Source organism: Scyliorhinus canicula, chromosome 20, assembly GCF_902713615.1.
Source record: "Scyliorhinus canicula chromosome 20, sScyCan1.1, whole genome shotgun sequence".
Taxonomy (NCBI): Eukaryota; Metazoa; Chordata; class Chondrichthyes; order Carcharhiniformes; family Scyliorhinidae; genus Scyliorhinus; species Scyliorhinus canicula.
This window is the reverse complement of record NC_052165.1, coordinates 13,029,573-13,042,380: the sequence shown is the minus strand read 5'-3', so window position 1 is coordinate 13,042,380 and position 12,808 is coordinate 13,029,573. Positions and strand designations below refer to the sequence as shown.

At 45.1% G+C, this 12,808-nt stretch overlaps 1 protein-coding gene across 7 annotated transcripts in view; it reads left to right on the top strand.

The window, feature by feature from the left end:
- Positions 1 to 12,808, top strand: part of si:ch211-272n13.3 (ankyrin repeat domain-containing protein 26) — a 165,680-nt gene that overhangs the window by 580 nt on the left and 152,292 nt on the right. For all 7 annotated transcript variants that reach the window (XR_005458399.1, XM_038781157.1, XM_038781159.1 and 4 more), the window contains exon 2: positions 5,468 to 5,582. Coding sequence is in view for 6 of the 7 variants with exons in the window: in XM_038781157.1 (XP_038637085.1) it covers positions 5,468 to 5,582 (115 nt within the window). In the remaining variant the exon portion in view is untranslated. The remainder of the gene's footprint in view (positions 1 to 5,467; positions 5,583 to 12,808) is intronic.

The window sequence follows — 12,808 nt, the reverse complement described above, 5'->3', positions numbered from 1 at the left end:
GGAATTGGGGGGTGTGTGGTGGGGATGGTGGTGGGGGTGGGGGCAGGTATGGATTTGAGGGTGGGGATGGATTTGGGAATGGGGATGGATTTGGAGGGAGGGTGGGGATGGAATTGGGGGGTGTGGGGTGGGGATGGATTTGGGGGTGGGGATGGATTTTGGTGGTGGGGGGGGGGGGGAGTGCTTGCATTGAAACAAGCCTCGCTTAATAGTTTCTGAAATGACAGCTAGGAAATGCTAGCAGTACTCTCCATGGTCATCAGCCTGAAATGTTACGCTCATCACACCCGCCACCTACGCCGCCTGACCTACTGGAGTTTTCCAGCATTTCTTGTTCTTTATTTCAGCATCACTTAAAACCGTGATATTTTGTCCCCCCCCCCCCCCCCCCCCCCTCCCCCCCAACACCCCCATTCAATCATTGGCATGCAGCGTTGGCTCTAAAGCAAGGCTATCCCAGCCACGACTGCAGCTAGAAAATCCAACTTGCTCTCCCGTGGGTGAAACATTGCTCTCTGGAGAAGGACTGATGTTATTTCCATTTAGTTTTGGAAAAAAAGGAGGCAATATAGGCGACATGGAAGCACGGTGGTTAGCACTGTTGCTTCACAGCACCAGGGTCGAAGGTTCGATTCCCGGCTTGGGCCACTGTCTGTGCAGAGTCAACACATTCTCCCTGTGTTGGCGTGGGTTGCTCCGGGTGCTCCGATTTCCTCCCACAAGTCCCGAAAGACATGCTTGTTAGCTGAATTGGACATTCTGAATTCTCCCTCTGTGTACCCGAACAGGTGCTGGAATGTGGCGACTAGGGGATTTTCACAGTAACTTCAGTGCAGTGTTAATGTAAGCCTATTATTATTAAGAATGGCTGAGGAACCTATATGCAATCCCGTGAGTTTGACTTAATCTACCTTGTAATGCTGTGTGCATTCAGATAGAGTGCCCATCACTCTGTCTTTTTAATATTATTCCACATTCTGATCCTATTTCATGCTTGCCTTTGCTTCTTCTGCCTTCTGTGTTCGGTTTTGGTCTCCTTACTTGAGAAAGGATCTCAAGGCGCACTGGAGGGGGTGCAGAGGAGATTCACTAGGTTGATTCCAGAGTTGAGAGAATTGGCTTATGAGGAGAGACTAAGTAGACTGGGACTATACTTTTTGGAATCTAGAAGAATGAGGGGGGTCTTGTCGAGATATAAAATTATGAAGGGAATAGTTAAGATAGAAACAGGGAGATTGTTTCCACTGGTGGGTGAAACTAGAGCGAGGAGGGCATAGCCTCACAATAAGGGGGAGCAGATTTAGGAGTGAGTTGAGGAGGAACTTCTTCACCCAAAAGGTTGTAAATCTGTGGAATTCCCTGCCCAGTGAAGCAGTTGAGGCTATCTCGTTGAATATTTTTAAAGCAAAGATAGATTTTTGAACAGTAAAGGAATTAAGGGTTATGGTGAGCGGATGGGTAAGTGGAGCTGAGTCCACAAAAAGATCAGCCATGATCTTATTGAATGGTGGAGCAGGCTCGAGGGGCCAGATGGCCTACTCCTAATTCTTAAATTCTAATTTCACTTGCTACTTTTTTACTTCCTGTTATCAGTTTTGCTTCCCTCCAGTCTGAACTCCCTCTCGGGTTCCCATCCCTCTGCCAATCTAGTTTAAACCCTCCCCAGCAGCACAAGCAACTTTATTCACAGCACCAAGGTCCCAGGTTCGCTCTTGGCTCTGGGTCACTGTCCATGTGGAGTTTGCATATTCTCCCTGTATTTGTGGGTTTTGCCCCCACAACCCAAAGATGTGCAGGATAGGTGGATTGGTCGTGATAAATTGCCCCTTAATTGGAAAACACGAATTGGGCACTCTAAATTTTAAATTAAAAAAAAGTAACTCTTCTAACCTTAGAACCATAGAAAAGGAGGCCATTCGGCCCGTCTTGTCCATGCCAGCTCGAGGACACCCAGATGCTTTAGTTCAAAAGGTTGGGTTACAGGGCTAGGTTGGGGGCATGGGCTATGGGCTGAGGTAGGGTGCTCTTTCAGAGGGTCGATGCAGGCTCGATGGGCCATGAATGGCCGCCTCTTTTTGCTCTGTAGGGATTCTATGAAAAAGTTGCAGAAATGTTTCGTTAAAAAATTTTACAGAGCACCCGGACTGAACTGAAGTTAGAAAAGATTGCTATAATGGATTCATGATGGTAAGATCTAGTGAATCCAATTTACCGGTTTCTTTGAACATGTCATTTGAACAAGAAAAACAAAAAAATGATAGAAATTTGCTGCAAATCGGGCAACGCCTGGAGAGAGAAACGGACCAGTTCCTTTTATCAGCATTGTTATAGAATAGAACAGTACAGCACAGAACAGGCCCTTCGGCCCTCGATGTTGTGCCGAGCAATGATCACCCTACTTAAACCCACGTAACCCGTATACCCGTAACCCAACAATCCCCCCCATTAACCTTACACTACGGGCAATTTAGCATGGCCAATCACCTAACCCGCACATCTTTGGACTGTGGGAGGAAACCGGAGCACCCGGAGGAAACCCACGCACACACGGGGAGGACGTGCAGACTCCACACAGACAGTGACCCAGCCGGGAATCGAACCTGGGACCCTGGAGCTGTGAAGCATTGATGCTAACCACCATGCTACCGTGAGGCCCCCAAAGGTTAGAGTTGTAAATGGTGGTATGAGGAGGAAAGAACAAAGGGCTGTGAGGTGACAATCAGGAGAATGGTTGAAGGAAGGATGGTGCAAGGCGAAAAGGGATGTTGGGACAATTCAAGAAGAAGATGAGTCAAGAGGGTGTAAATGGCAGGATCATTACCATCAGTTGTTGCCTGAAATATGTTTGAACTCATTTTGTCCTGAAGGCTGCGAAGTGTGTAATTGAAGGATGAAGTGCTGATCCTTGAGTTTATGTTGAGACCACCAGAAACATGGGAATCAGGCTTGCAGACTGAATGGAAGTGTACCACAGAGCAGGCATCCAATCTGCATGTGTAAAGGAGACCACATGGCAAGTAGTAAATACAGTATATTAAATTGAAGAGGTGCAAATTGTTTCACATGGCAGGAGTGCTTGGGATGGTAGGAAATTAGGAGATTAAATTGCTGGTGTTCCACATCCTGCAATTGTGTGGGAGTGTGCTGTGCAAAAGGGCAGGTATGTTGGGAGTAATTGAGATCGACCAGGGTGTTTATCTCTTCAGAACTTTTTAAGGAGCAGGGAGAAAAAGATGTGTTCCAAAGCAGAAATGGCAGAAGATGTTTCATTTGATATTGGAAGCCAGTAGGGTAGAAGAGGAGGACAACAGTAATCTCATTTAGGTTCTGCAGAGTGTGACAGGGATGAAACCAAGAGTGCGTGCATTGGATGGAAATGATCAAAGGCACTCGTTGTCAACGATGGTGGAGGGGAAACCAGGGTTTAGAAAAGGAAAACATGCTGGAAGTGCTGGAGCTGAGAGGCAAACCTGCAGAATAGGGAGAATTGACAGCCAGGAAAATCAGCCAAAGCTTTGGATACATAAAAGGCTGGAATTGTTTCTGAAGCATGTGTGAAGTCCAGTTGAACAGATGTTTGGAGGAGGGTTTGCTAATTTGTAGGTATGGAGTTCTGCTGAGCAGTTATAAAGGTGAGCTTGCAGGGAGGTACAACAGCAGAACTATGCCATGGAACTTCAGAGGAGCTTTATTGGTTAAAACCTAACACCAAGTCAGAAAGAAATATTGGGCATGTGACCAAAAGCTTGGACACAGAGCTAGGTTTTGAGGAGTAATTTAAAGGGGGAGAGAGGGTGAAAAATATAGGAAGCCAGAGAGGTTGAGGAATTCCAGTGCTTAGTGCCCAGGCAACAGAAGGCACGGCCACCATTGGTGGAGCAATAAAAATGGAAATACTCAAGTGGCTAGAATTGTCTTCAAGAGTTTTAGGGGCTCAAAAAATGTTTCCCCTAGCCATTGGTTCTATCTCTCCCTAACAACAGACTAGGATTATTTACAGTGTTGGTGTCACTTTTGATTCCAAGTTGAGCTTCCGACCTCGTATTCATGCCATCTCTATGACCGACTATTTCCACCTAAGTAACAACGCCTGACTTTGCTCCTCTCTCAGCTCAGCTGCTGAAACTTTCATTTTTGCTGTTTTTACCTTGAGATAGCGGGGGCCTCACAGATGCTCAGTTTTGAGCTGCTCTTAATCTTTCCCATTTAGTAGAGTGGTAGTGCCTCAGCACAATAGAAGGTGTTCTCAGTTTGAAGACAAGACTTTGTCTCGATAGGGACTGTTCACTCTTATCCATATTGGCAAGGACTGATGCTTTTGTAACACAGATTAGTGAAAATAAGGTGGAGTAGGTTTTTTCCCCTTGTGCTAAGTCCCAGCTGGCTTTCATGGTTCAGTCAGTGATGATATTGCCAATCTACTCTATGATGGACGTTGAACTCCCTGATCATCCTGACATCTCTCACCGGATGAAGCAGCATTCCATGTTGAACAACACATGGAAGAAACACTCAGTTAGCTCTTGAGTGTTTCTTCCATGTGTTGTTCAACAGTACTGATGTGCAGAGTAGGTGGATTGCCACTTTATTGGAAAAGAAAGATTTACAATGGCCAAACTTTTACATTTACTCTGGGTTACTATAAACATGTTTTTGTCAAATAAAATTCAATTCAGAATTATTATAAATACTGAGAGTAGGTTAGGAACATAGCAGGGGTAGGTCATTAAACCTGTTAAGCTGCTCCGCCATTCAATAGGATCATGGCTGATCAATGGCTTTTTCCTATACTATCCCCATATCCATTTATATGATTGGCTGGCTAGATGGACCAAAGATGGTCTCTGTCCTGAAACTGTTGTTATGGTATTAAAGCTGTTGGTATTTTAATATTGTCCTTTACAGTTAATAATGTCCTTTACAGTTAATATTTTCAAAGCTGCAGATGTTATCGAGGAGATGGCGTTAGTTATGAAGTAAAACTTAAAATATTAGGGTTTTTTAACTTACAGTTGAGGAGCTTAATGTAGTAACGAGATGGGTGATGGCAAGATAATGGTGGTTTGAAATTAGTGGCAAAATTAGGACAAGAGGTTGGAATTTTGAGTTGGTTAAGAATTCAAGTGGAGGTCGAATAACACTTTAACGATGAAGGTGGAATTTTCAACCATGAACAGTTGTTGAAGCAGAGTTTTTAAATGCATTCTTATAAAAAAGGATTAAATAGCTGTTTGGTATTCATGAGTATGGTGCGTAACCAGGCAAGTATGATTCATGTGGAGAAACCAGCAAAGATGTGTTGGACCAGATGGCCTTTTTTTGTGTATCTATGATTCTAAAGCTTTGGAAAATGTTACTTTAGAAAATGAATGATTTGAAAAGGCACAAGCATTTTAGAATGCTTTGTACAGATCACATCAGTGTCACTGTTCTGTAATAAATATGTGCGTATTCACTTTCCTTCCAGGGCGCCATTGCATCTTGCATGTGCAAGTGGGCATGCAGAGGCAGTTTCTTTCCTTGTGGAAAACAAGTCAAAAGTAAATATCTGTGACAATGATAACCGCTCCCCTTTGATGAAGGTAATAAATAAATAGGTGGTTAGTTTATTGACCAAATTCTGTGTGATTGTGACGCTCTTATTTTTAAAACAATGTTCCATTTGAATAGTTTTGTGTCATAATTTTTGTCATTATTTGACTACACTGCCAGTTACATATGTAGGTAGCATTTTCACAACGCTTTTCAATTTTGGGTGTAAAACTTTAGGCGTTAAAATAATAACTGATTGTAAGGTTTGAGTTTGCATGTATGTAAGTTCTTGCCACCAAGTGTCATTAGGGAGCAGCCTAACGTTATATTTCTGGTTTGGTTGAGAGTGGAGTGTGCATACATGAAATAAAGTATATCTTTTTGTCTATATTTCACCGTTTCCCTTCCCCAGAAGGAGTTAATTGCTGTCCTACTCTCTCCACAAATCAGCAAAAAAGATCTTCTTACAATGTCTCTTGTTTCCCCTTCCCCACCTGCAACACCTCTAATCCTCTAGCCTCCTCTCTCCTTGCAGATGTTCTTCTTTCTCTTCATCCCAATTCTTCCCCTTCCTAGTTTGCTTTAACACGCTCTCGCTTTTGCTCTCGCTCTATCTCCCTCCCTCCCACCGCCTAGGACAGTTTTTTTGCCTGCGTTCGTGAGAACAGCGGCATGGGTGTAAAATACAGCAAGAATCAGGATACACAATTCTCGCTGGCGAGATCGTGTTTTCTGATTTTTCAGGCGCCTCGCCAGTGACGTAAGGAGAATTCCGCTACAAATGATTGGGAACCTCATTCAAATACATTAATTAGCCCTTTACAACAGCCGAAAAAAGAGAAGAACCTAGCGACTTCATCTCTGAAGGGATATCAGAGGTGAGCGTTCATTTCGCCATCACCCTCCTGGGTGCCAGTTGTGGAGTGGGCACCGAGGGGACACAGTGGACCCAGATAAGTGCAACTTGGCTGGGAGGGAATGAATTTCAGCATTTTGGTGGGGTTGGGACGGTTGGGGGGGGGCGTGTGGGGGGGCTCTCACGCCTTAGCGGCTCTTCATGTTAAATCTCCAGGTTTAAGTCTGCCAGCTGGTCTGTGGGCAGTGCTTCCAGTGTCCTCCTTGCTGGTTTTGTGGCGGTATAACTACCCTTCTAGAGTGGGGAATGGGACTATTTGGCGCCGCCCTTTTGGCGCCAATCATTTGGCGCCGACCTTGTGGCGCTCATCTGTTTTGGCGCTGACCTTTTGGGCGCTCATCTGTTTGCCGCCAATTCAGACTACTTCAGCCACTAATAACAATCTACAGCCTTGGTGCTACATAAGCCTGTTCTCTTTTCACATTTGAAAGCTGGAAATACAGTTTTGCTTTTAATTTCTCTTAGACCCCATACCAGAAATGGCTGAAAAAATTCTAAGCAAGAGAGACAAACCAAAATTAACACACGATGGATATTTATACGTGTTTGATAAATGTAGCAAAAGCGACCCATTGTTAATGTTTTGGAGATGTGAATTAAAAAACGAGTGTAAAGGTCGCATTCGCACTAAAAACAATGAAGTAGTGAAGGAAGTGAATGGACATTCTCATGGTGCTTCAGCAGTGGGTGTGGAAGTTGCTACCATCAAAACAAGTTTGAAGTGTAAAGCTGAAGAAACTCTTGAAGTGCCGTCAACAATTATAAACGGATGTCTTGAAAATAGTTCTCAAGCTGCACAAGCATCACTTCCAAACTCCGAGGCTATGAAAAAAATCATAAGAAGAAAACAAAATCTAATAAAGTCTGCTCCTCCAAACCCTGCAAATTCAAGAGAGTTGGTGATCCCTGACGAGTACAAATGCTATGTGACGAGCAATGGTCAAAGTGAGAACGTTTTAATTGCTGATGGTGGTCAAGAAGATGAGAGAATTTTAATTTTTGGGAGACAGAGCTGGGTAGTTTTTTTACGTAGCTTCTTCCACTTAGCCCATAATATACATAAGCATTTGAAACACCTTGGGCTCCAGCATTTGTACAATAATGATCCTGACTTTGCCTTAAAAGCGAAAATGATTGTAGCATTATGTTTTGTACCTGTTTTGTACCACATGGATGTCTACATCGATGCTTTATTGGAGGACTTACCTGATGAACTTCAACCATTGCTGAATTGGCTCGAAGATAATTACGTTGGGAGGACAATGAGACGAGGCAATGGGCGGCATCCGCCACTTTTTCCTACAGAAAATTCCTACAGGAATCAGTACAGTGTTAGAAATAAATGTCATGTTTTTATCTATTATTATTATTATTAACCTATCATTACATTCCTGGCAATATATTCAATACACAACAAAGGCGCCAAAACAGCTGGGCGCCAAAAGAGTGGCAGGTAGAAAGTGTGTGGGAGCAGGTGAATCCATAGTGTCAACACTGGGGGCGACAGTGAGGTTACTGCGTGGGCTCCCGTGAGATGACAGTTGCATGGGCAGAGTGTGGGACCCAAGCGGTGTTTCCAACTGAAGACCCTCACATGGAGGAGGACAAGTGCAGTCAGAATGAACCCCACACGCAGGCTGCACTTTGAAGCCCCTGGGCATGAGATGTCTGGAAGGTTAAGGCCACTAGTTATGGAGGGAAGGCTGCTGGAGTATAATGTATTGGTGGCTGGCTCTTCAAGTTGGAAGGCTCGTTTTAATCTGCAGCTCAGGAGCTGTGGGAATGAGGGTGCTCTCTAAGGATAAAGTTGACTGCCATGCAAAAGATGGGGAGGTAGTTCCCGTAGATCATCTTGAGCAGGGTCACAGATGGGGGTGCCTCCGATGCCACACTACCAGCCACGGATATACCACTATAGAACCTTCTACCTCCAGACATCAGAGGTCCAGTGTGGAGAAGAACCTGTCTCTCCCGGGGGTGATGGAGCACCTTTGCCAGGTGAAATAAGAGTTGGTACCACACAGACTGGGAGGTCACCCATTGCCTATGTCCCTGAAAGTTACTGCCGCTCTGAGCTTCCATGCCAGTGACTCGTTTCAGAGCTGCATGGATGACCAGTGCAGCGTATTCCAATCACCAGTGCATAAGGAAGGTCACAGACAATCTATTTGCAGGTGCCCACATGTACATCAACTTGGGCCAGGGCCAGGACACCAGGGCCATGGGCTTTGCCTGCACAGCAAGCATGCCCCAGGTGGAGGGTGTCACCACAAAGCCCTCTGCGCTCCCCATTGCAGCATGGGGCACCATTTCTGAACCACAAGGGATACCACTCCCTCAGTACCCAGATCAAATTGACCATGCGATGTGCATCTTGCAGGTTGTGGCACTCGCAGATCCCAGCTGTTTTTGAGGGAGAATAGCAGCTGGAGAGATCGCTCATTGGGGAGAAACAGTACCCATTCAAGGGCCAGCTAATGGTGCCAATGCGGAGGCTGAAAACACCCGCTACAGGGAGGCTCATGTGTCAAACCGTGCGCTGGGCATGCAGGCGATCAGACGTCCCAAGATGCGGTTCTGGAGCCTGGACTGGATGGGGGAGGCCCTCCAATACAGCCTCCGGAGGGTGTCACGCATCATTGTGGTCTGCTTCTCCCTGCAAAATTTGGTGTTGCAGTGGGGAGAGCAGCTAGACCAGGTGGAGATGGAGAAGCGGCACATCTACTTGGATGAGGAGGAAGGCAACCCATGTAGGAGGCAGAGGAAGGGCCGTGGGTATGAGCCCGCATGGGGTGCAGGGCTAGGGTCGCCCTGAAGCCTCATGATTTGGGGATGACCAGGACTAGGATGTCAAGACTTCTCCCACCATGGGGTTATCTGCTCACTACTGTGGTGCCTGTGGGAGGTCATCATGATGGTGGTTACGTTCAATGGCAGATATTAAAGTGATTGGCCAGACGCTGCAGGCAAACAATGATGAGTTGCAGTGAAGACAGTGATGCTCCTCTTATCCTCTGCAAAATGTCTAACTCCTGGCCTTCAGAGAGCTGAATGCGACGTGCCATCGAACAGAGTGATATAACAGCGCAGAGAGGCTGAATGACACATCTCAGCCACTACTGCCTCCTCCAAGGTCAGGGGCCCGGGTATTTTTCTTCACCGACTGACTAGGTGGACAGACTCTCACGTTTTCACCCCTTGGAATCCTCATAACGAGAGAATGTTGGCAGACATGAGAGACTCTGTGTTGCTGTGCGAATGGTGGGAATGGGGTAAACTTTCCATGGATGGGGGGCTGGCACCAGGAACAGCGCAGCTTTACTGCATCATCAGTGTGGGAGGCGGGCAGCACGGTGGTGCAGTGGTTAGCACTGCTGCCTCACGACGCCGAGGTCCCAGGTTCAATCCCGGCTCTAGGTCACTGTACATGTGGCGTTTGCACATTCTCCCCGTGTTTGCGTGGGTTTCGCCCCCACAACCCAAAAGGTGTGCAGGCTAGGTGGATTGGACATGCTAAATTGTCCCTTAATTGGAAAAAATGAATTGGGTAAATTTATGAAAAAAAGATCAGTGTGGGAGAGACATAGCAGTGCCATTCTCGCACTGCACAGGGATAAGGCGCTGAGTTTGCATGGGGGTTTGTGGAGCATGGCACCATAACATGATGTTGTGGAGGGTCCGTATGGGTGAAGAAAGTGATTTGCAATACAAGTGCGCTATTATAATAGTCACCTATCTCTACTAGTGCCTAGGTTCACCCTTGCTCACTAGGTGGCTATTTTTTACTCTGTATCCCCAGGATCCATAGCTGTGCTTGAGACAGCCTGCTGATTTCCATGCCCTGTTGCCTGTGAATATCTTGGTGGGCCTGGATCTTGAGGTTACGGGTCTACTTTTGGGCTGTACGGGAGTTGCAGTGCTGCCATCCTTGTGTGGGCTGGAGGTGTCTCACTCCCAGGGTCCTGTGGGTGGAAGGTCCGGGCTGTACTCCTGCCAATCCCCTTCCCTTCGGGTGCTCGGGGACCTTTGTGCTCCTCCACAAGATTGAGGAGCAGCTAATGTGAGAGCCAGAAGTCCCACCGTCCTCTGGCGCTGGCACTCTCGCACTCATGGATTCCCACTAGTGCCTGCACCATGCAGTTGGAGCCCTGATCAAGGAGCTCATGCCCTCAGCCTTGCGGGGCACGAGCTGAACCATGGAGCGGACATCCCCCACCGTGGAGTGCACATTCTGCACCAAGGTCTCCACTGTGGACATCACCCTCTCCGTGATGTATCATCTCCTCAGACAGAAGGTGATTGGACTTGCAGCCCAAGGAGGGATGCTGTCATCCCTTCTTGATGCTCGCGACTCTGCCTTTGAAGCTTCAACAGCTCTGGGAAGAGGACCCAGGGGCACGTCATCAGCCAGGGGCTCAGTAGAGTCCTTGGCTCCAGCATCCCTCCCAGTATTGGATCCCTGGATATTCCTTCCTCCACCTACTGTGGACCTTCACCTGTGAATATTGTCATGTCAGTATTGGAAGATTGCACACAGCAATTTCTGATGTAAATGAAAGATTTAAAATCAGTAATTCATTACTGCTGTTGGATTAATTATAGTTGAGTTTTTTATGTTCACAAATATACTTTTATGCTGGTAGAACAATTCCGTTATTTGCTTTTATCCATTTATTATCATGTCTGTTCCCTAACCTGAAGGATTTAAAATCAGTTTTTTGGAACTTTGTGAGATGGCTGTAGAGTGATGGGATTTATTGAGTTTATCAGTATGCTTTTGTATTGCTATGAATTGTACCTAAATCGAAAATTGCTGAATGGAGTGTGAACTCCACATGTAAACATTTTAAGATAAGTAATTCCTATAGGGTCATGGTCAATATAATGCACAGGTATCTCGAGCAATCGTAATGCAAAAGGGCAAGGCCAATTTGTGACTGCCGTAAATATAGATAGTGACGCTTTAGCATTTTCGAGCAGAGTGAATAAGAATGAAGTCACAAAGCCTTTATATTGGTCTTCTAGAGTGAGTTACAATAATGTGTATCTTTACAGTTCCTCTAAGTTATTAAACTGTTTTGTAAGCTTGATTTTCTGGTATCCATAACAATTTTTGGAATGAAAAACACCAAACATGGCCGTCGGCCACTGGAATCTATGATGTGATTGCAGAAGTTTATTTCAGTTGAAGCCCTCAGAACACCAGAAAAACTTTTTAATCAGCATGGTTCTGAGCTTTGAGAGGACAGAACTTTCGGCTGCTGAGCAATTCAAAACCCTGACAGCTATTGAATTTATAAGGGACGTAACTTTCAAACTTCCCAATAAACATTCTGAAGGTAAAAGAAAGGTAAAGAGAGATTTGTACAATTGACATGCCATCATCCAGAATTCATTTTATTTATCTACTAAAGAGAAGAGACCAAGTAAATAGGAATACAAATATTTCTCTGACTATGTAATTGTTTAACAAAGCAATATGCTAGTGAGTGGTAAGCAATATTCCCTTTACACTGTGTGACTGGGCAGCCACCTGTAAGTCACTGAACAGGCCGCGCAAAAACAATTTAATGGGGCTGTACTCTTTAAGCTAATCACCTGCTCACTCCCAAATGTATCAGTGGGAACATTCGTGGTAGGATGTAAGTGTGTGATCATTACTTCCGAGACTAGATCAATTGAAAATTTCAAAACTGAGATTGATAGATTCTTTTATTGGGTAGTGGTATGGAACCAAGGTTGATATACGGAGATGAGATCCAAATCAGCTGAACAAGCTTGAAGCTGAATGACCTACTTGTATTCCTGTTTTCACTTGGGTAGAGATCCACAAGTCAGTATCCAGAGGCTTGGCTCAGCCCCACTAATAGAAAGGAAAATTTGAAAAAATAGTTTACCTAGCGCATCTTGCATAACTTAATGGCTGGCCTGTAAGCCATAATAACAAAAGCCTGAGACTTCTTTTTCAAAATGATTTGCAAAAAAAAAAAAAAATATTTAGCAGGTGGTACTAAGAGCTGCAGCTAAATATCCCAGGCATCCTGTGTTGGACTGCATAATCCAAATTCATCTCTCTGTCACAACTCTGGGCAAAATATCCCAGTCCAAGATTTTGGCAGGAGTTGAAGCATTTAAGTAAAACTCTCAGGAAGCCATTAAAATACAGAGATGCTAATTTGGTAGTCATAGGATGATATAATCTCAACATGTAATAGCTGCTATTGTGTGTCATGCAGTGTGACACCTTTTATGTTGCAAATACCTTTCACTGCACTGCCACAAATGTAATAAGGGCTGAGTTTATAGGAGTTTTGAATTAAATGATGCTCCAGATACAAATTACGTATTGTATGTCACAGA